Genomic DNA, 22,919 nt, shown 5'->3' on the forward strand with positions numbered 1-22,919 from the left:
TAGGGTCACAAGATTATTTAAATTAATTACACAACATAAGAACAACATGCTTTTAATTGCTGTTTTGCAGAATGGATTTTGCGGACGATGAGGATGGAGAAGGACCCAGCAAATTTTCAAGGTGAGAATGCTAAAATGAGGCCTAATGTATTAATCATGTACGTTTATTATGGAGTCATTAATTACAAGGGACTTTGATTAGTAGTCCAGCGTAAAGTTTATGATATTCATAAATCTGCTGTACTTTTTTTACCAGTGCCATTTACATTTTCATAGAACAAGATCATGTGTACAGAGACACCTGCAGTTTCATCTTAGCATTGCATTCCTATACATTTGCTAGTACTATTTTTTTTTTTTTGTGCTCTGGTCTGTTCAGAACATGGTTGTGGTAGTTTGCATTTTAATGTTCATTGACATACCTGTCAGTAGACTTGTGTTCTCTCAACCATTTTCTCATGTTTTATTTATTTCAGCCTTTTATTTATTCTTCTCTTTAAAGGATCTGTATCCCTTTTATACTGAATTGGCAGCACGGTAATGAATTTACCGTGGAACTTGAACATTGAAGAGGAGACAGGTCCCTCTCCTGGAGAGAGGGGGGAAATACATAGTTATTAAGAAACAGTCTTCTCTTTCCATTGTTCAAAAATAACTAAACCAGTTGGAGCTTAGCTGTGCAAACATTTAGGGCTTACAAGGTGTAACTTTCTCTGGTCTCTCTGTTGGAAGTGTCACTGTTGAAGTTTCACACGCGCATTAAAACTGGCCACAACAGCTTGGCCTGTGGAAGTTCCAGTTGCTGCCGGTGACGACCTTGCTGCGCTAAGACCGGTCTCTATGGTAACATGTGGGTGTGGTCACCCTCAGTTGGCCACGTAAGACCCCACACTGTGAATGGGCGCTGGTAACTGTGTGACTTCATGTAGACTCAGATGGGGGCCAGCAGGGGTCAGCATAGACCTCCCTATTACCCAGAGTCCTGAAAACAGTGGAGCTGTCTATGAGGGGTTCCACTTAATTACATATAACCTTTATAAGTGTTGCATATCACCTTGATGAGCATTACATAAATTCGTGACACAGACTGGTGTCGGATGTGCTGCACCACCATTCATATGGCAAAGGACATCGCCCATCGTCTTTTATGATTATGTGTGGTGATGGAGCACAGCACACCCTGCACTAGTCTTGTCAGTTGACATAAATTGTCATGAATGTTTGTGTAGTGCTTATGAAGGCATTATTTAGACCCGTCATAGAAAGTTTTACCAAACCTTGCCTTAGTCTCGTCTTTTAGCTGTCTAAAAGGATACAGCCACTTTAAGTGATTCTTATTTTTCTGTTTTATCATTCATTCATCAGTATCATGTAGCGTCTGTGAGTAAGGTTAACATTAAAGCATCACTGGAACGAGCCACTCTCATGCAAGTTAACAGAGCCATTAGAGTCAAGCTGCTCTAATTTCATGTGTAGAACAGCTTATTAAAGCCTCTTGTTTTATTGACACGTGCAGTTTGTCTGAGTATGTTCTGTTGTGTTTTGTTTGCAGGTATGATGATGATCAAATTCCTGGTGATAAGGAAAGATATGCCAGGTAGGGCTGACCTGGAGGTGTTGTAGAGGATTTTATGTGTCAGTGTGATCGCTAGGCCTTGAGGATCAAACGCAGGTTCAGTGGTGCGCAGTCCTCCTTTGAAAATCCAGCACGCTGTCAGCCACCTGTGACATCAATCACTTCTTTGAACTGACCTACAGAAGTCTCTGTGTCTTGAGATTTCAACATTAATTTGTTGAGTCGTGTGACACAAAATTAGATGAATTCAAAGCCAGATGTATGCGTCCCTCCCTACACTTACAGGGAGCTTAGAAGGGAGCATAGAATTACATGAAAAAGCTTGCATCTCTTTGCTGTGATCACTGATATCTTCATCCCTTTTGGGTTTCTGCTGTATGACCTGAATTAAATGCTTTGTATAATTCTACTAGTATACTGTAAAGACTATTTACTTATCTGATATGGAAGTTGTAGTTTTTATAGGTTGCTTTGATAAATAAAGTAAAACACTTGCTCAGGTTGAAAGGACATAAGTTGCAGATTGCAGTTAATTTGTTAGCTGCTATGTTGTGTCAGTATTTAATAAATGCAATTTTCTCTTTATATTCTCAGAAAACACTCAATCCAGAGAAGCAAAAAGAAAGACCTCTGTGCTTCCTAACTTTCTGTACTTCTTAACTTTAACAAATATGTTTTGTCTGTGTAATGTCTGAAGAATTCAGAATGACCAAGTGTCTTTTAAGTAACACAGTCAGTTTCCAGCTGTAGGTAGGTGATTGGCACAGCGGTTGTAAGTCTCTTCGTGTCGGCCGCGTGCGTGTGTGTGTCTGGGAGTGTGGGTGTGTGTCTGCGGGGGTGGGCGTGGGGGTGGGGGTTTTGGTCCTGTGGGGTGCTTGTCCGCTGGCGAATGGCTCACCCCCCTCCCTGCTCTCGCCGCCCAGAGAGAACCACAGCGAGATCGAGCGGCGGCGGCGGAACAAGATGACCCAGTACATCACCGAGCTGTCGGACATGGTGCCCACCTGCAGCGCGCTGGCCCGCAAGCCCGACAAGCTGACCATCCTTCGCATGGCCGTGTCCCACATGAAGTCCATGAGGGGGACGGGGAACACCTCCACCGACGGCGCCTACAAGCCCTCCTTCCTGACTGAGCAGGTACTGGGGGGGAGGGGCCTCCGTCTCCCGCAGAGCGGCGCGTTCGGTCGGCTGGTGTGAAAGCTGAACCTGTCCTTTTCACTCTTGTGTTTTTCCCATGGGTCATCATCCAGACACTTGTTCTTAGCATCTCAGACAATCTTTTTGTAACAGTGTGTTGGGATATCTATGATAGCTTTACGAGCTTCCTTGGTGCAAGATTATGACTCACAAGTTGAGGAACAGAGGATGGGATGTCTCCTTCCAGTCAGAGCATTTGTCATTCCTCTTATTTTTATGTTTTAGAATTTAGTTTTGCCAGCTCCAGTACACGAATTGGCATGAATTGGAATGATGCCGCTGGGAGGTTGTGGTGAAGTGAACTCCCTCAGGCTGTAAATGGAGACTGCTTGTCCAAACCAAGCGAGACAAATAAAACCAATTTAACATGAAGTGAACAGCAGGTAGGGGTTTGTGGCCTGCAGGTTGTAGCTGGAGCTCTGGCTCCTCGTGTTTGGTCTTTAGCTTTGACCTCGAGGCATGACAGCCATCTGTCTATCGGTTCTGCAGGAGCTGAAGCACCTGATTTTGGAAGCGGCGGACGGCTTCCTGTTTGTGGTGGCAGCAGAGACGGGGAGGGTGATCTACGTGTCGGACTCGGTCACCCCCGTGCTGAACCAGCCCCAGCAGGAGTGGTTCGGGAGCACGCTGTACGAGCAGGTCCACCCCGACGATGTGGACAAGCTGAGGGAGCAGCTCAGCACCTCTGAGAACTCCATGACAGGTATGGAGGGTGGAGGGGAAGGGGCTGCTTCTAATACTTTTGTTGCAGGTACAGCGTACCTCAAGTAACTATACTACAGATAAGAAGTATAGGGGGTTCCTATGAGCATTGTTGCAGATAAAGGCTGTAGTACTACTGCTGTGAACACATGTAGAAGATGTTTCAGAATAAAGTACCTCTAAAAACTCCATTACAGGCAAGCAGTATAAGGGGTACCCATGAAAACTCTTACAGGATAGGAGTGTAGGGGGTGCCTCTGAGAGTACAGGTAAGATATGTATCAGAATGAGGTACGTGTAAGAACCCTGTTCCGTGTATAACAGGGACAGCACCTGAGGGTATTTAAGGTACATCTGAGAATTCCGCCACAAGCAGGGAAACTGTAGAGAAGCACGAGTGGTGAATGAGATACCTCTGAGAATTCTGTGATTGGTAGAGAGGTGTCTGTTAGAGAGGGGAGGAATAATTACCTCTATTACAGGTAGGAGGTGGATGTGGTACCTCAGAGACCCCAATTACAGCGAGGGGATTGCACAGGATGAGTGCGGGGATTTGCGGAGGATGTGGCTCTCGTTTCAGCTGGCTGCTTCCCTAGTCCCCAATTTGTGCCGTTCCCGCTGGCTCTGAAATTTGGTGTCACATGATTTGCATTTCCAAGAGACACGCCAACAGTTGAACCTTGCAGTTGGAAAAACCGCAGAGAGTGTGACTGCCACCACTAGAGGGACCCACAAACATTTAAAAGGAATATTTCCTCCAAACCCAAAGCCTCAGCCACAGAGACGGATGAAACTGTGCTTGCATTAAGACTGAGTAAAGCACTTCTACAAAAGGCTTGAAACACACCTTAGGAACGGTGAGTCACATTCTGGAGGCATGTATTCCGTGTTGCCAGAAATTATCTCACCAAATGGCACAGCCTCATCACAGCCTCTGGTGTCCCCCATGTTGAGACCTTGAAGCAATCCAGCGCTGCAAAATTGAATTAAAACAGGAACAGAATCCATTATGGATTGCAAAGCTTTTCTTTCCCACTGAGTGGCTTTGATTGACTTTTTGAAATCCACCTCATATGCCGGAGTTTACAGTTCATTGTCACATCTTATTAGAGTCTAGATTATTACCATCTTGCATGGTCCAGTTGCGGTTACATATCATGGCCCAGGAATTGTGTATTATGAGCCGAGATGAGTAGATAACGCATGATATGATGAAAACGAATAACATACAGTAAATTTTGGCAGTCCCTGTAGATATAATACAGCATAATATGTACATTTAAGTTACTCACCAATGTCACAGTGTAATTACAGCTAGTTTGTCTCGTTCAAGGTCAAATGAGTATGTTAAACACTGCTATCAATTTGCTCGTGTTTACAGTACTGAGGTATTCTTACATATGTTCTGACATATGTATAATTTAGTGGCAGCTAGAATGAACATGTTGTGGGTTATAGAGAAGAAATGGACCCTGGAAGTCAGGAAGTGAAAGGAGGGGGGATAGGCTGGGTGACTTGGTCACTTTTTTTCTTGCTAAAGAGGGCAGACCTGTCCTTGAGGAAAGTCCCGATAAAATGTTGAAGGCTGGCTGATAAGGTTTTACATCCCCATTTCTTTAAAAAAGATGTGATTATGAATTTTTTTTTCACCCCCATCCAACTTACATCTGATTCTCTGATGGCCATGGAGTGTTGCTGATTGGAAGAGCATCCATAATTGATTCAGAATGATTGTATGGCTCAGAAGTTGGACCCAGAGAGCTTGCAGGGTGAAAGATTAGGGCTGAACTGCACTCTTTATCTGTCTCACTCTTCACTGTGAGGTTCTCAGCAGTCAAGGGACAACGTCAGGGCTCCTTTCAATGTTATCTGCAGGTTGGAAATTATGGGCCTGAAGACTGCATTTTATTTTGGATGAATACCTGTTCACAAGGTGCACTAAACAGCCAACAGTCATTGAACTCAGTTGGTTGGAGTGTTGGAGTGTTGGAGGCCTTTAAAAGAAGATTGTAAAACAGGCAAACGGATAATGTGTTACAGTACATTGTATTGTTGACGTTTAGTTGACGCTTTTATCCAGACCGAGTTACATAGGTTTCAATTTTATCCGTTTATACAGCTGGATATTTACTGAAGCAATTGTGGGTTTAGGACCCTGCCCAAAGGTAGAACAGCAGTGCCATAGCAGGGAATCAAACCAAAAACCTTTCAGTAACAAGCGCTGCTCCTTACAAGCCCTGCTACAGGCCCTTCTCCTTACACCATTCAATATGTACAACATATCGTGTAAGCATACTGTCTTTGAGTGTTATGCTCGTGCCATGTAGATGACATCTCAACATGTGTACCATGACCTTCCTACTGTGACCGTCTTACACAAGACAGTCTAAAAATGGTCTTCCATGTCTGTGTTCTGTATTACCTTAGAAAAAGTAGTGTCCACGTTTACTTTTTCCAGTGAAAAGTGCATCTCCTAGGCTGTTCTCCTCAGTTTTGGTTTCACTGGGAGAGTCCTCGTTGGTCATTAACAAATCGGAATCCTTCCTAGAATTTGCGTTTTGTACCATCACAGTTGTGGCACTCATAAAAAATGTCACTATGTCATTGCAAATAAATCTCTATTAGAGTGCGTTAGGGGAAGCTTCCTTTGTAGATCTGCCAAAACCAACTTCTCATTGAACTGAACTTCCCATTCTCAGTACTGAGAAGTCTTCTTAAATCATTCTGCATTATTACACACTTGTGTATTACCAGTAAATTTAATTTGGAGTCTGGCCTAACTCTAACTACCGTACCAAGCAGAGCTCTTTTTCACTGATGGTCAGGATGTCATCATTTATTACTCTTCTGATATGGCCTCTCTACCGAGAAATTATCTCATTTCACCCACAGTTATACGTCACTGAGAAAAAAATTCACATTCTGTTTGTCATCTTTCACCGATTTGCTGACAGTTGATTAAAAAATGAAGATGCAAAAATGAATTTAGCCCTTTCATATATAGCATATTTGCATTTTGGGTTTGACCCTTGTGTCAAGATCGAGAGGTTCTATAGAGATGAAGTGATTCCACAATGAATCACATTTTAAAAATTGATTACCATTGTTGTAGTTGGAATTGTTTATTGTTAGAGTAAGTAAATTCAATGTCTTGGTCTGTATGATATCTGTCAAGAGTGAGGAATTTTCTAAAGCTGCACAAAACTTGTGGTGCCGCCATGTAACAATCAGCTATCAAAAGTGACCTAATTTGGAGAATGAGAACTTTTTTCTTCTGAAAATATGGGTTTTCCCAAAATGCAAAGACACAAAAGCCCCTCAAAGACGAAATATTTATTTTTCTCCTCTATGTGAGCCACCCATATAAAAAATGACAGTGACAGAGATTTTTTTTGTTTTGTTTTTCTGTTTTGGGATGATTCTGTAATTATCATGGTCTGTCACAGTAAGAATGACAATAATTGGGTTGCTTGCCGATCTCCACGTTGAAAACGAAGGGAAACAGTGGAGCCTGCATGCAAGGACAAACTGTGCACCCCCCTCTCTCTCCTCCCTCCCTTCACCTCCTCTCTCCTGTTCTTGCAGACGTTTCATTTTGTGTCCACTACCCTTTCAACCCTGTGCCCCATTCTTGCAGACGTTTGATTTTTTGGGGAGCTATGTGAAGTACACGTGCGGGGGGGAGATTAGATGTCCTTTTCGCTAAGGATACTGTAAGCTTATTTAGCGGTATGAGCCAGCCCTTCAGGAGCTCTGATTTTCCTTGGATCCACATCTGTTGCTGTCCTTGCCTTGATAACCCGCTTCTCCCAAGCACTATTCATTTCCTCTTGTTTTCCCAGAAATCCCTTTTAAAAGATTTCCATTTTCTGATCAGAAAAAAAAAAACAGAAACTGCTCTCCCAGAGGCTTCCTTCCCGGTTGTGCTGGTAGATGAAGTGGCAGTGTGGAGTGTTGTTCTTGCTCCTCTACCACGCTGTGTCCTAGCAGGACTCCTGCAGGAACCAGGTCCAATGCAAATGTGACTGTGCGCTGTTTTTGGGAAGCTGAATAGACGGAGCGCGGGCGAAGCCGGTCCAAGACCACACGGGACATGAGAACAAAAAAATCCTAAGCCTCTTCTAAACAAGAGAAAATATTACTCATCCGGCATTAAACAAAACGATTAACGCATCTACTCGTGCAATTTGACCATTAGGGCATCACACGAACGTCAAAGTCGCCGGGTAGGACAGCGCATCGGAATTGAAGCTTGTTTTGAACTCCCACGTTTTGTGGTGAGGTCATGCGGACTATGTACGGGAAAGTGTTGCAAAAACACAGTTTGTGTACATCTCTTCATTACTCTGTCTTATGGAAAGGTGACCCGCGACTAGCCTAGTCTGACTAGTGTGCCTTTGTTTTTTTGAATTCCTTTGCTCAGTGTCATTCTGAGAACGAGGCCAAGCTGCTCTGCTGTCTGGATGTTGTTAGCATCACAGTTTGCCGTGGCGATGATCGGTTGTTGCATTCCTGCTCTGACTGATTTCATCTGATCGCAGAGCTTTACAGTTACAGAGGGAACCTCAGACTTGTTGCTTCTCTTAGGGAAAACATAGCTGCCGCATTGTACCACGGAACACACCGTAGATCACAACAGATTACAGCACATATTCATTTGGACCATTAAACATGCTGACAAATACTGGTAAATGGCCAGATGGAGGGAGGCGGGTTTGGCATTTGAATCAAGAACAACCACTCTGAAATTCTAATGCCACTTGTGTGTGTTGTTTTGTCAGTCGATCTGTCAGTCTGTCTATTTGTAAGATAAGCCGCATGTCTGCTTGTCTCTTCAGGGTTGAGCTCCCCTTTTGAACTTGCACTTAGAAACAGCTCTTTTTTTCGTTGATGACTCTAGTGTGTACATGTTTGGGGGGGAGAGGGAGGGTCAGGTTTGAAATCCAGCAAATTGGTGAATCAGTGTTCCAGATTTAAAAGCAACGCGAAAAGGATACCCACTCAGAGGGGCTGGAGCAGCCGTCACGAGTGTGGTTTGTCAGGATTGTTTTGCACGTTTTAGCCTTTAGTGACGGTAAAAATAATTTGTTTATGGAAATGACTCTGAGCTTAGATCATGCTATTTGCTGTCCTGCAGTGAGCATCATGGAATCCTCCTGCAGCTCAAAGAGCTGACTCATGGAATTGTTCTGGCGTCTTCCGTGCATTTGTTGTGGTGGAAAATTTTTGTGGCTTCGAGTTTTGCTCTCCTCCACCTTGTAAACCCGTGGGGGAAAATGTTCTTAATTGAATCACTGGAAGGTTTACATTTGTCCAAGTTTTCTTCATCACTAAATAGTCCACATTGTATATAGTGGAAAACACACATGTTCTTGCTTACTGCTTGTTCTGTACCTCTTGTACTGCTCTGCTCCTCCCTGTCTTCAGTTCATTTCCTTTACCTGCACTCATTAGCTGTCCCCATCTCTTGTTGTCCTCCTACCTTTGAATTTTGAGAACTGTTCACCCAAATGAGAACCACCAATTGTCTTGCCTTTTCCATAACATTTTTTGTTGTCGATCTCCCTTTTTATCATAGATTATTCGAATGGCTGTCTTATTAATTAATATTCGGGTGAATTCATGTTATATTTTATTTCAGTTTGAATGAACTGTTTCTTTTATTTCTGTGATTTTGTGGGCTTTGCTGGATATTTGACAAATGTTTGGTAGTGTTGGAAGAAGTGTCTTATTATGTATTACATTTATATAAACATGGCTGTATAACATGTATAAGCATGTATAATATTTGAGAAACTAGGGCCACTTTTGGTTAGGTAGCTGAAATGGTAAGTTAATAATAGCATTGCTCCTAGCAAACAGAATGCAATTGAGGTTGTGACTGACATCTGTAGGACCTACCTTGTCTCTTGAGTTTATGTGCTAGATTCATGTAATTTAGCCCATGGATGGTAAGGCCTCATACAGTCAGCATAAACAATTTAGGTAGATGTCAGACTGTGCTGGTTCAAAATGAAAGAGATATAAAATGCCCTTTCTTTTATGTTGAGATTATAAAGCTATAATGAATTACACTGGGTGCTTACATATTACATTATGTTCCTGGAATATTATTCCTATTCTGGTTTCCTAGAATCAAAGAAACTCAACTTGTGCCTGCAAACTAGGGCTCTTCAAATCATTTTCTTTATGATGAAGAGATGTTTTTTTTAAATTGTGCAAGAAAGCTAAACATTTCCCTCTGTATATAGCTGAAACAATATGTGAATAGTAGTATATAGAATGTGTGCATATCAAACAAATCAGCCGTGTATGCACAATATGTGTAGCTGTAATTTATCATGTTTAGAATAAAACATTATAATCATCAGTGACTTTGACATATGTGGTAACTGATCAGGTTGGAAGAGGTAAGTGCTTATCACACAAATCAGTGCAGATGAGGAAACCTAACAGACAGAGATAACAGCCCATTTTAGCAAGAGATGCTGATAATCACAGTGCCAGTGTGGTGGACATAAAGAAAAGCTTTATGCTGTAGTTCTAAGCAGTAAAAATTTTGCTGCATATGAATGATATTTTTTTTCTTTTTTTCTTCTGAATGATCAAAAAGGGCAACAGGAAGTCCACTTGGCCCGCATTTGGCCCCTGACGCTAGTTGAATAGCCCTGCTGTAAGCAGTTGGAGGGGTTAGTTTTGAACTCTGTACGCCCATTGTTTTGCGAGTCTCTCCCGCTTTTATGAAACGACCAAGTGTATTTGTTATGTGCCTCCTCTGGGTTGACAGTGTTGATCCCTGGTGGACACATTCTTTATATCTGGTGAGATTGAAAAAGAACAGATTGCATATGATTCTCGTTTAAAGAACATCAAGTCTCAGGTACATCCTGATTGCACAACCTCTGGTATTTCCTCCGGAAAGCGAAGACCGCAACAATAACAATAACAGTGTTATTACAGCCAGCATTCGAACTGTCTGTCTTATCTACATGAATCATTCTCTAATTGATAAAAGGGGAAGTGAATTCTCAATGATTTTATGGAACACCATATTTCTGTTTCTGACTGCCCAGTGTTAACCTCAGCAGAACTCTGAGAAGTCTTTAGTACATTTGGTTTTATCCACATGAATTTCATTGTGTATTGTTCTGGTTTGTCTGCCCTTCTTTTCCTCTATATCCATTCACATGCACGTATTTGACCCTTTGCATAAATATTTTAATTTCTTTGATTTTTGATCTCATATTCAGGAATGCTAAGGAAGATGTTTACATTCAGATTCTTACAGTGTATGCTGTGTGGTTGGGTGTGAAGTTGCAACTCGGAGATAATTATTCCAAAATGGGATCTGCTTTGAAGTTACGCAGGAAGATGAGAACATGAGATCTTAATAAGGAGTTATGTGAAAGCAATGTACAGTATATAGTTCAATTTCTTTTGTGTAAAGTACGTTTAAATTTAAGACCACGAGTGCAGCAGTCAACAGAATGTAAATAATCCTAAAAGCAGTAAATGGTTTAAAAAAGCTTACGGTACCAAATATGCACTTGTACATATTTAGTAAATTAGTTGAGTAGTTACATAGATGGTTATCTTTCTTATCACTTCACCACCCAGTCAGGACTCAGCTCTTGTGGGTTGTGTTGAATGTGAAGACTGTCCTCTGCTGACCTCTGCATGATCCCACAGGGCGAATCCTGGACTTGAAGACGGGCACGGTGAAGAAGGAAGGTCAGCAGTCCTCTATGAGAATGTGCATGGGCTCCAGGCGTTCCTTCATCTGCAGGATGAGGTAAAGTCAAAGGCAGACGCCATCGCAGGCCATCAGGGGTACCACTCAATCCTTACGCTTGCGGTTCTCCTTTGAGCAAACATTTCAGCAAGCCTTATTCTCTCCTGTTGCTTAACACATTTCATTAGTTACTGGCAGCTGTCACACAGTTTTTTTTTGGTAATCAACAAGGTAGCTCTTTCATCAGTCATTCTGTCACGGTTGATGAAAAAGCACAAAGATGCAGAATTTAGTCGCCTCCTTTGCGTTGGGCGTGGGGAATGATTTCATCGTGGAATGCGATCAGTTTGGTATTGTTTTTTCGAATTGGGACCAATATTTCCAAGAGTCTGCATTCTTTGGCTCTCAGGGGTAGGTGTGGACATGAACTCAAATCATGCAGTACTCAAAATAGAACAGATACGCAGGCATGAAAAACTTTTAGTCGTTTCTCTTGAAATGCTAAGTCAATTGGTTGAAAGTAAAAGATTGATTATATCTTATATTATATTCTGAGCCCTATATATTTGTACATGCTGTTGGCACAGTACACATCATTTGGAGCTGGGCAGGCTTGATGGCTTTGACAGCTCCAGGGCAGGAAACCATAGCAACACATTGGCATGCCATCCCTTGCCATTGTATAGAAATGCTTTGATAAAATGGTCAGAATGGCAGTTTTGAGTTCAGCTCGATAACCAGGACTGGCGCACCACAAAGCCACAGGATCACTAGTGCATCACCACATGCAGTTCAGTCATGATGACTGCAGACACACCACTGAACCCCAATAGGGAATGCAGAGGAAATTTATGTAAATCACTTCATTAACTAGCATTTTTTGGTCAGCGTGATTTGGAATGCTTGGAAAGAGAACCAGTGACCTCATCTGTAATTAACTTCTGCTGCTTAGTTTCATTGAAGATAAAGGTCTATGAAAGTCATTCCCCTTCATGTAGTGTTCTTGTATCTGCAGGGTGCACACGCACTACTTAAAGCAATGGGGAACATTCTTGTGCATGTGTGTTTCTCTGTTCAGTGTGAGTGCAGTAGTGCATGTATGTGGTATGTATGACCTTGCAAATATAGTCAACCACACCTGAGCTAGGTTGGTGTCTGAAGGCAAAAAAGGCAGATTACTCTATGGAGCTGTCACTAAAATCACACAGCTGTCTGTCATGACAGACCAGATACATTCAAATGTCAGATCCAAACATACAGTACATACTGTAAATGTTGTATTATCATGGAATTTCGCAGATTTCGCAAACTGTTACAGCTGTGGACTTGCAATATAAAATGCTGCTTACTGTACACCCACCCACAAAGAACTTGTGCCGTCACTGTCTTTGTTGTTTACTGCGAGGCTCAAACAGTTGTTGTGAGGGAGAACGCTGCTGACAGCATCACGGTGATTCATTAAGATCCCCGTACTGGAACAAAGCCATTATTGTCCCCCCCATTGCAGTAAGTGTTCTGAGAAATCCATGCTGGAAGTGGTAAACAAGGACCACTTTCCTGAAATGATAAAATGCGGAACTGCCATGCCGGAGTTTTCACAATTTACCACCAGCCTCGCTCGAATCAAAGACTTTGAAGTCCTCCTCGCGTCTTATAAATCAGCGTGAAAAGTTGGTTTGTTATGCACGATACAAGATGTTTCAAATCCCCCATTTAAATTCCTCTGTTACCCGCAATTATGTGTTGGGGTATTTTAGGTCAGAAGGCCCGTGTGAGGTTAGGAAACAGTCTATTTTTAACAGTGAAGAATGATGCGAATTTGCTGATGGTTGCGATAAACGTTACCTCATGCCATCATCTGTAGTGATCTAAATGCTGCGTTTTGCTTGTTTTGTCTCCAGCTGTCACGCGCACAGTCTGTAGCTATTAGGCAGCATGTGTCTTTGCCAGTGTTTTTCATCCGATGTCCCTATTTGAGGCGCTTTTGAATCAAAACAGCATGTAAAGATGACTGTCGTTGTGTAACCGCTGCCCGCAGTCTCGGCTTAAATGAGCAAAGCATGGCCGAAACGCACACACGGGTCAGCATGCATCCACGTGAAATGGCATCCAACGAAATAGGATTTCATGGTAGATATTCAGTCAGAAAATGTGCTTATGTAATGGTTACTGTATCCCTATCTCTGTTCCTTATCTGGGATTTTGGGGTAATCTCTGGGGGCTATGTTTTTTTTTTTTTTCATTTCTTAAATGAGAAACTGTCCCTCACCATTGAAGAAAGGATTCGGAGGAAAATGCAAAATGCACCTCTATGATTATAGAATGTAATGAAGTGCATGGAAAAACTTTGACCCGATGCAGTATCGTTTCAGATTAGTGACATTTCGGCTGGGCAGAAGGGATTTCCCAGTGCCTTTGGGAAGCAGTATATGACAGGAAAATCTGGCCTTTATTAGGAAAATGGCAAATAAAATGTTGCTGTTGGAGTAACGTGAATAGAGAGGAACTCCAAACAAACGCAAACGTTTAGAGTTTTGGATGTTTGGTTTATGCTGGTATTTCCCTGTAACCTCGTCCAATAATCATCCAATAAGCTATGCTGCACTCTGGCAGCGTCGGCAAACATACTTCCTCTGCATCTTAATGAGTGTTTGTGTGTCTTTTTCTGTAGGTGTGGGAGTGCTCCTTTAGATCATATCTCATTAAATCGTCTGTCCAACATGAGGAAGAGATACAGGTGAGGTTCCCTTTAAACCTATCCTTTGCACTGCACCAACAGACCTGACCGCAGGCATTTTGTTTTTTCATTGGTGTTCCTAATAAATGCATCATCCTGTTTTGAAACTGTACTTGAGCTGTATTTAGTCAGATGGCAGGGGAATAAGTAAACTTTGTGTTTCTGCAATCCCTTTCCTGGAACCCACTGCCACTTTCCACTCTTGCCACACTGCCAGCCCTCACTGATTTTAAATGATCCGAGTTTAACCCAGCTTCACAAGTGCAAACCTCATGCTCCGAAAAACACCTGTGTGCTAGCAGCAGGCAGTTGTTGTGGGGTGTTTCTTTTTGTGGGGGGGTTTGTTTTTGGTTCTTGCTGCGGGCCTGGTTTTGTCATCTCTAGCCTGGACAGCGGTAAAGACACGTGCACCTCTGTCCCCTCCTCACAGGAACGGCCTGGGACCGTCCAAAGAGGGGGAGGCGCAGTACTCGGTGGTGCACTGTACCGGATACATCAAAGCCTGGCCTCCTGCAGGTATGCACGGCTTTTCCCAGGCCCCTATGCGCCGGCCCATAATGCATGTCAGCTGCCAGCCGCGTCCGAGGCCCTGCTTTCGATCTCACGCACAGATAAGGGCCCCCGGGTCCTCTGTGCTCGCCGGCCGTAAAATTGACATGCCCGAAGTGCCTGATTCCTAGATAGCGCGCGGAGACTTCTAGTGGAAGAGCCCTGGAATTTGGTGTTAAGATCTGTAGGGGATATTATGGGCTGTGCTGTGTACACAGGATGGGTCACATGCAGCCACAGCCTGAGTGGATTCCTGGTCAGGCGTGAGAACATACCTAAATTTAATGATAAGAACAGGGCTGTTCAGCCCATCCTGGTTTATTTAACCTATGCCCAGAGTACATTTAGTTCTGTGTCACACCTGCTTGAGCAATAAGGGTGTTAAAATACAAAACACGAATATTAAAGCTGAAACGGTAGGGTGTTCTCGTTAGATCTGAACCAGGCTTGAACCAGGCCTGGTTTCCCCACCATGCATCTCAACCTCTGTTTGTCTCAGAGATTTGAGCATTGATCCTTGCTTTAAAAAATTCACCCAAGTGGACTTTTTCCAGGAATCTCACAAATAAATCACATATGGATGAAATTATTGACACTATCTCTGTGGAACTTTTCTGCTGTCCGCATTTGCTCTGAAGTATAGAAAGGGTGTCTTTCCATTAAAAGCTTGGATTGTAGCCTTAATAACTATCATGTGTGCAAAGCTGACATTATTTATTCATGTCTATGAATAGCAATCGGTAATAGGTGACACATTTGTACTTTGCACTGTTTAATTTTAACATCATCCCAAGAAGTATGTTTGCATTGAAGTGGAAGACAGTCTAAGCTAAAAAGACATGGTTATATACATTCTTTTGGCTTCGATTTTGATACATTGCAAATGAAGACAGCTGCCAGCTGTATTCGCCAAGAGTATGGATATGATTGTGGGATTGTGGGTTAGAGTAGTCCATGACGAAGAATCCACAAAAGATGTAGTGTTGATACAGACTTATTGACTGTACTTAAAGACCAACAGAAGACATATGCACTTTAATAGATTTCAAGGTGCTGGGCAGAAGCAAGAGGAGAGATGGGAGATAAATGAGTAGCACCTGCATACTGTCGCGTGATGGAACAAAAGCTGGTGAGCTACAGCAAAATGTGGGTACTGCTCCTTTAGAGAAAAAAAAATCCAGTGGAATTTTGATTTTAATCATATGAATGGATATGGAAAGTGGCCAATATGTATTCTGCAAGTTGATACGGCGGTATGATTTGTTGGGGTGAGAGACATCTCACTAATAACATTCAGCTATCGGCTCCATCCCACTAAATCAAGTTGTTTGTCCAGACAGATGACGACGCCTTAATTCTCCTGGTTTTTTGTGTACCCTACATGAGCCTTAGGCACACACAGCTGAAGGAATTTTTTTGGACTAACCTTTTCTTTTCCAGAGCAATTAAACGCAAATTATGTCAAGCCAAAGCTCTTAGACGAGTGACAGGTTTCACCTTGGGGTGGTTTACGCAGAAATGGGTACATGTAACAATCATGTACGTGTCACCTCGGCAGACATGCGATGAGAAAGCTCTCTTGAACCCCAATGCAAATTAAAAAGAGAGCTCTCTGGAGCCCATCCAGTTGCTGACATTATCACTGCCTGTCTGAGTCACATCTGTAGGGAGCGCAAATCATATTGGCATTTATTTTGTGCTTTTGTCAATACCTCGAGACAATTATTAGGTGGAAATGGGAAGAAAAGTTAATGAATGAACAATTAGAAAGTATCGGTGGTAAATCTCTAAAGGACAGCTTTGGGGAGCTGGAAAATTAGATGTGTTTTGAGGCATTTTCAGGCCTATATGAGCTTAACAAGGCTGATCAGAGCGAGCTGAGCTCAGCATAATTGTATAATAAATGAGTATTGTTTCTGTTGACAGTTCAGCTCCTACCCAGGAAGAGAGGAAACGGGAAGCTTTCTTTGCATAGAGCATGTTACGGGGTAACCTGGGGCTTGCAAGGCCAGGCCAGTCAACACAACGACCAGCGCCATCTGAACACTTAAAAGGCGTCGTTTGTTTTCTTTACTCCAGAGATCCTCGATGAATGATTGAAGCGCTGTGTTCAGCAAATCACACAGGACTCCTCATTTGGCATACGCCTTTTGGCACATAGAATAAAGTAAATAAAAAAAACTTGCTGCTCTCCCTCTCCCTCTCCCTTTCTCACCCACCTCCTCTTTCACTCTCTCCCAGGCATGACAATACCAGAAGAGGATTCTGAAGCAGGCCAGACCAGCAAGTACTGTCTGGTTGCGATCGGGAGGCTCCAGGTACGGCTCTGCCCGTCACGCGCTTGGCCTTATCGTTGTGCACATCGCCGCATCGGCGCCGTGCTCTCCTGGCCAAATAAGGTCGTGGAGATGGCGGAGGCCCCCGCGGTGATATAACCTTGAAAAGCCCGTCGGGTTCTCACATGCCTGCTCCGTGTGACCCCAGGTCAGGAGAGCGGCGAGGACCTCTCTCCTCGGAGCTGGGCAGGGTCACGTCCCGAGGATTAAGCTAATTGACAGGACGGAGAGAACTTGCAGGTCTCAGAGCTGGGCCCTGGGCATATATGGGAGTGCAAATGGGTCATTCTTCCCATACCTCCTCAGCCCTTTCATGGCTTAAAGTGAATGAATCTTTCTGATTCATGAGCTGTGCTGGCTTGCTGAGGAAAAATATGGTGTCTAGTAGACAGGTTGTTTTTCTTTCAGAAAAGTTAGATTATGAGTCAGAGTTATCATAAATGTGCTAATGGAGATCAGTTAGCCAGTGCTGTTGTCAGTTTGATGGCGTAAACGAGCTAGCGGCAGTATCACTGAGCATGTTTAGATGAACTCCGTTGTCCTGATAATGGTCCTTACCGTTGTTATGATCATATATTATATAAGATGTTTGCATGCAGTTTAAAATTCTACTACCACTGTTATTCCTGTATGCACTGTAGTCAAAGTGTCCTGAATAAGCCAAATAAAGGACATGTGTGAACTGTCATAATTATTTTGGAACATGCTAGCATTATGTTTTACATTGTCTTACATTGGTTTCTTAACACTTTACAAACTTTGTTATGGTGAACAATTGTCTCCTTGTTTCTGCAACAATGCAGCCTTTTTGTTAGTGATGACAGCTAAATAGCATATGAATTATGACCCAGGATTCCTTGCAAAATGTTGAACATGCACAGACATAAGCTTAGAGGAGTAATATTTTGAATAGGGAGTTTTCATGACTTACTCCTTTCTTAAATGCAATATTATCTCAAAACTGGACTATTGGCTTATTTTGGGTTGTAGTTATCAGAATAAAGCATCAGAATACTTTGAGTTAACGTTGGAATATATGTGTGCTTGTAAACGTAGTCGTTGTAAATGGGTGTATGTCCTTAAAGCCACTGCTGCTGTCATTGTCACTGTATCAGGTTTAAGTGAGCAGGTGGTGGTACCAGTGTGCTTGTGTGTCAGTGAGTGAGTGCTACTATAAAAGAAACAGTGCATCAGTGAACCAGTGCTGGTGTCAGTGTGTCAGTAAGCCAACGCTGGTGTCAGTGTGGCAGTGTGTCAGTGAGCCAGTGGGTTAGCTAACACAAGGTGTCACTGCTCCTTGTGTAGGTCACCAGCTGCCCGGTCTCCATGGACATGAATGGGCTGTCGGTCCCCACTGAGTTCCTCTCGCGCCACAACTCGGATGGCGTCATCACCTTTGTCGACCCCCGCTGCATCAACGTGATTGGATACCAGCCCCAGGTAGGAGCACAGGGTTGGCTGTTGCGTGAGGGAGTGAGCTGCGGGCTTATGGGGAGGGGGTCGTGATTCCCTCCGTAAAGAATGTGCGTGTGCTGGTGGGGGCTTGTTGCTTCTAATTAGATCCACATTTTGCAGAGTAGTGGGTTAGATAAGTGTGTCTGTGCTGAATGCAGACATGGTGCCACTTGAGGTAAATGTTTTGTTTTATAAATCATGCCTTGTTTTTCCCTCCCGTTCCTAATATCTGCCGTAGTGTGTAACGCCAGACATAGCATACGTCCTTTATGGTGCCCTCTGGAAAACAGAACAGAAATTCCATTCACAGACTTATAAACATAACTTAGGAAATATATTGCTCCCTGCACAGTTCTAAACTATAAACTGTCAATATTCAATTGCAGATAAGTGGATTCCATATTTTTATTAACTAATTTATAAGTTGTTTTTTTAGAGCCTGTCTGAATTCCATTCTATTCCATCCCATTCCATTCCATTCTATGGTATGCAGTTCGGAGTTGTTTACAAACTCCAGCCATGCTCTGAAATGGCAGGCACAATCAAAGACCTGCTAAAAGACATGGAGGGAACATCACCTCTTTGCTGATAGACAGGGTGTCGGGCTTAGATGATTTTTTTAAAGCGGGGCTGCTTGCTGCTTGCGGATTCTTTCTCTCTTTTGATACCATGGTCTCTCTTGGACACGTTCCAGGTCTTTGTTGTTTTGCAGAGCATGGCGGGGCATGAGGCGATGTGCACCCAGCACGGCCTCGGGCCTTCTGAAATTGATCTCAGCTTTACGCTAATGAATTCATTCCTTAATTTGCTTTTAAAGGACCTGCTGGGGAAAGACATCCTGGAGTTCTGCCACCCGGAGGACCAGAGTCACCTGCGCGAGAGTTTTCAACAGGTGAGTAAGTATGATGAAGAAGAAGAACCGGGCCCCTAAAAAAACTTGACAGTTTCCAAGGAGACCGCTGCCAAGGAGCGGCGATGAGCAATCACCATGTCATCGCTTGAAAGCAATCAGACGGCCGCTCTGTTATTGCAGCACTTGTGGCCGCGTGTTCCCCCGGTAATGAAGAGCTTCGCCAACTGTCACTGACTGCTGGAGTTTGCAGTAATGATTCTGTCAGACTTTTTTTTTCAGCTGAGGTCAAATCGGAGTTTTAGCGCCGCACGTCCAGCCTTCATCTTGGCGGCACCCCTTCAAATCTGAACCACAGGCCGTTGCGTGGCGTCTCGGGTATCTACAGGGCTCGGTATCAGTCCTTAGCGTTCTCGCAGTTTTGTTTAATGGAATGCCGTCTGTGTCTTTGCACTTGAAAAATAACATGTCAGCTGAAAGACCCATGTTTGCGGTAGGGGGAAAACTGGACGGATAAGCCGCAGAGTTGTCTTTGTTCGACAAGTTTAAGGTTACAAGTGTTGACTCTCGACAAAGATCTCGTGGCAGATCTCCAAAAGCCTCTCTGTGGAAACCGGGTCCTTTATGAACGTGAGGCCTTTGAACATGGAACCCCCATCTAGCAGGGCTCAGGTCCACCTGCTCTGAAAGGCACCTGGCCTGTTCTGACTCCAGTCACTGTCAGTGAAACGGCACGGCACAGAAAGTTATGTCTGGCTGAGAATTGTAGGGTGAGGCATATTTGAACTAAAGTTCTAATTTTTTTTTGGAGAGAGTTGTTTTGCGGTTAAGTAACAGAAAAAGGTACAAAAAAACAGTCTGTTTATGAACCTGTGAGATGCGGTACAGTGTCCAACAGCTGTGTGATGTTTTCGTGTAATTTACTGCGGCTTCAAGAATGGCGGTAGAAGAGGAGGGTAAAAGCAGTGAGTAATTACACTCAGTACTTAAGAAAGGCATAAGACAGCCCTGTGCTCTCCCTTAAAGGGAATGCTCGTAACCTCCCCATCCATTGGCGTTATCCGCTTTGGGTTGACAGCCGAAGGAAGGGAGAAGCGTTGAAATAATTACTCATTTGTTTCGGCGTGGTTGCTGTCCTTGAAGGCCTTTGTTTTCCTGGAATCGAATCCTTTGGGCAAATAGTAAGAGAAGGAGCGGACAGGACCGAGCCTAAGAGGCCTGCCAAAAACAACAACCCCTGTCCTATCTCCTCTCGCACAGTGCAGTATATCTTCCTCCCGGTAGGAAAGCCTCAGTAGGATCTGTTTTTTTCTGTCCCTCTGTTCCACCCGCTATTAGGTGTGGCGGGCGGCTCTATTTACAGAAGGAAGTAGTTCTTCTCGGATGAAGATGCTGGAAGCCAGCTGAAGCGGATTCGTTCCTTTGTAAACTGTGAAAAGGTTTTCTTTCCTGCTCTATGGAAGAAAATCCAAACCTGGGGGAACACTATCGCTTTGGGTTTCCTTAGCACGCATCGCAGCAGAGGGCACAAAACAAAACTGAATTTGATCTTCAGACTCATGCTCGCAGTATGCAAATGTGGCAAGTTACAGGTACAGAAACGTATCTTCCATATGTCAGTGCACACATGTTTGCAATGGCTTTGTCACTTAAAGTATTGGTATCAGTATGACACAAACATACAACTTACACAGTGGCACACATGGCTTTGCAAACACATGTAAGAGGCAGTAAGATACCTCTTGTATTCCTCTGTTCTGTCAAATAATTTGGCCCTGTGGTTTATCATTTTATCTTACATAGAGACTGTGGTCTTTCAAAGTTCTGGTGGAACATGAATATGAATAGAGGTAGCATAAAGAGCAATAGCACAATATTGCATACCTTTAATTATGTGACAGCATATCATGACAAAAACATATCAAGTTTCCTGTTACACCTGTACTTGAAACATTGTTTATAAGATTGTGATGTACCTTCATAAAAATTGTATGATCATCCCATTGATGCTTTAGGGAAGTCAGCATTAATCTTTACCTCTTTTGTCTTTTTGAATCATAGTCAAATACATCGTGTACTGTTGTCCTTGTGGCTTTATTAGATGTACGTCTGCTTTGTATGTCATTCTGGAGATATACATATGTCAGTAAATAAAATGTACCTGTAATTGTCCCTGTGATGTGTTCAGTATATTTCTTAAGGTAAGTGTTTGTGCTGCTTTGTGCATGAGGCTTAGATGTAGGCATTAATGCCATGGAGCTGTCTTGTGCCTTTCTCAGGTGGTGAAGCTGAAGGGCCAGGTGCTATCAGTCATGTACCGATTCCGTATGAAGAACAGGGAGTGGATGCTCCTCCGAACCAGCAGCTTCACCTTCCAGAACCCCTACTCTGACGAAATTGAGTACATCATCTGCACCAACACCAATGTCAAGTAAGTACCCCCCCCAACCACACACACACACACACACACACACACACTTCTTCCACTCTCACTCATCAGAATTCAGAAGGAAAAAGGCCTTACCGCTGCCTTTTCGGTGTAGCCATGTGTACAGTTTCTGAAAAAGAGGCAAAATAACAAATGGAAGAATTCAGAGGGCTTTCTGGTACCCAGGCATTCACACAGATGTTGGCATGCATTTCTGTAACAGTCCGCTAATGAACAGCAGTCTCTGGAAGCCTCTAAATCTTCTGGAAGCTGCCTGTCTGTCAGGAAGTGGCTCTAGCCCTGCAGAATGTAAGCAATGTTTCTTTCTTTTGAGCAGCTCAGGAAATGTTTAATAATATTTGCCCGCATTTGATTTACATGTTGATAATAATGTGTTAAATGAAAACAGAACGGCTTGAGTTATGGCCTCCTTTTTTCCATTCGATACTCCAGCTATCCTCAGGTGTTGTTAGCTTTGGTCCCTCTGGCGCGGCTAATCCAACGGGAGAACTTCCGCTGCTCTATGCGCAATAAGTAACCTGCCATGTGTTCATGGTGCTTTCCAGGATAGTCTCTTTTTTTCCCCCCAGACAGCACCATGCGGGCCTCTAAGGCTGTAGTATCTGTGTTCAGACAGCAGGGAGCGCTTTTGTTTTTGTTGATTTTGTCATCCGGTTTGGCAGAACGATGGGCGAGAGGAAGCATCTTAAGGAAGGTTCCATCGGAAAAACAGAGCAGCTTAGAGCCCGGGGTTGCACAAACGTTGATTCAGTGAAACTGCGATCTGCTTTTCCCACCCAAAGTAAATAGGCACATTTTTGATCCTGTGTTTTTCCTTATTCAGATCTGCAGTTCTAACCTGCTTGCTACCTTAGCTGTTTTCATACAGCTAACACGTAGGTACTTTCAGGAGTGGTTATTGTTTTATATTACATTTCAATATACTTGTTGTTACCACTTCCTCTGCCCATCCACAAGGAGATTGGATTAACTTTGTAAACATTCTCATCGCATTAATAATGGACGCACAGTGTTGCCAAGGTTTTTTTACGGTTGGAATGAAGACCAATGTAGTATAACCTTTACTGATTGCATTTGTTAGATTTACAGAACGCTATTAAAAGAAAAAAAAAAGGAGCGTCGTTTGTCAAATGGCGGGACACTCCAGACCCCTAGCCCCCACTCCCCTGAGCGTGATGGCTCATTCCACACGCTCCCCGTGATTTAGCTCGCTAGCATCGCGGCGGATGTGCAGCAACCCGGAGCCGGGGCCGTGCTTGCAGGCCGGAGCGGGGCGCAGGGCGCAGAGTGGGTTTCGCTGACAGGGTGTAAATCACAGCCCAGCAGAGAGGGGGAA

General features: G+C 43.5%; 1 protein-coding gene across 3 annotated transcripts in view; it reads left to right on the forward strand.

The window, feature by feature from the left end:
• arnt2 (aryl-hydrocarbon receptor nuclear translocator 2) overlaps window positions 1-22,919 on the forward strand; it is a 40,872-nt gene that overhangs the window by 7,980 nt on the left and 9,973 nt on the right. For 2 of the 3 annotated variants that reach the window (XM_036543445.1, XM_036543444.1), the window contains 11 exons: window positions 71-121; window positions 1,553-1,597; window positions 2,500-2,713; window positions 3,263-3,476; window positions 11,165-11,267; window positions 13,879-13,944; window positions 14,375-14,460; window positions 16,735-16,811; window positions 18,135-18,269; window positions 19,102-19,176; window positions 21,414-21,565. In XM_036543445.1, coding sequence (XP_036399338.1) covers window positions 71-121; window positions 1,553-1,597; window positions 2,500-2,713; window positions 3,263-3,476; window positions 11,165-11,267; window positions 13,879-13,944; window positions 14,375-14,460; window positions 16,735-16,811; window positions 18,135-18,269; window positions 19,102-19,176; window positions 21,414-21,565 — 1,218 coding nt within the window. The remainder of the gene's footprint in view (window positions 1-70; window positions 122-1,552; window positions 1,598-2,499; window positions 2,714-3,262; window positions 3,477-11,164; window positions 11,268-13,878; window positions 13,945-14,374; window positions 14,461-16,734; window positions 16,812-18,134; window positions 18,270-19,101; window positions 19,177-21,413; window positions 21,566-22,919) is intronic. The other variant, XM_036543446.1, reaches the window with a different exon arrangement.

This window comes from Megalops cyprinoides, chromosome 13 (genome assembly GCF_013368585.1).
Source record: "Megalops cyprinoides isolate fMegCyp1 chromosome 13, fMegCyp1.pri, whole genome shotgun sequence".
Taxonomy (NCBI): domain Eukaryota; kingdom Metazoa; phylum Chordata; class Actinopteri; order Elopiformes; family Megalopidae; genus Megalops; species Megalops cyprinoides.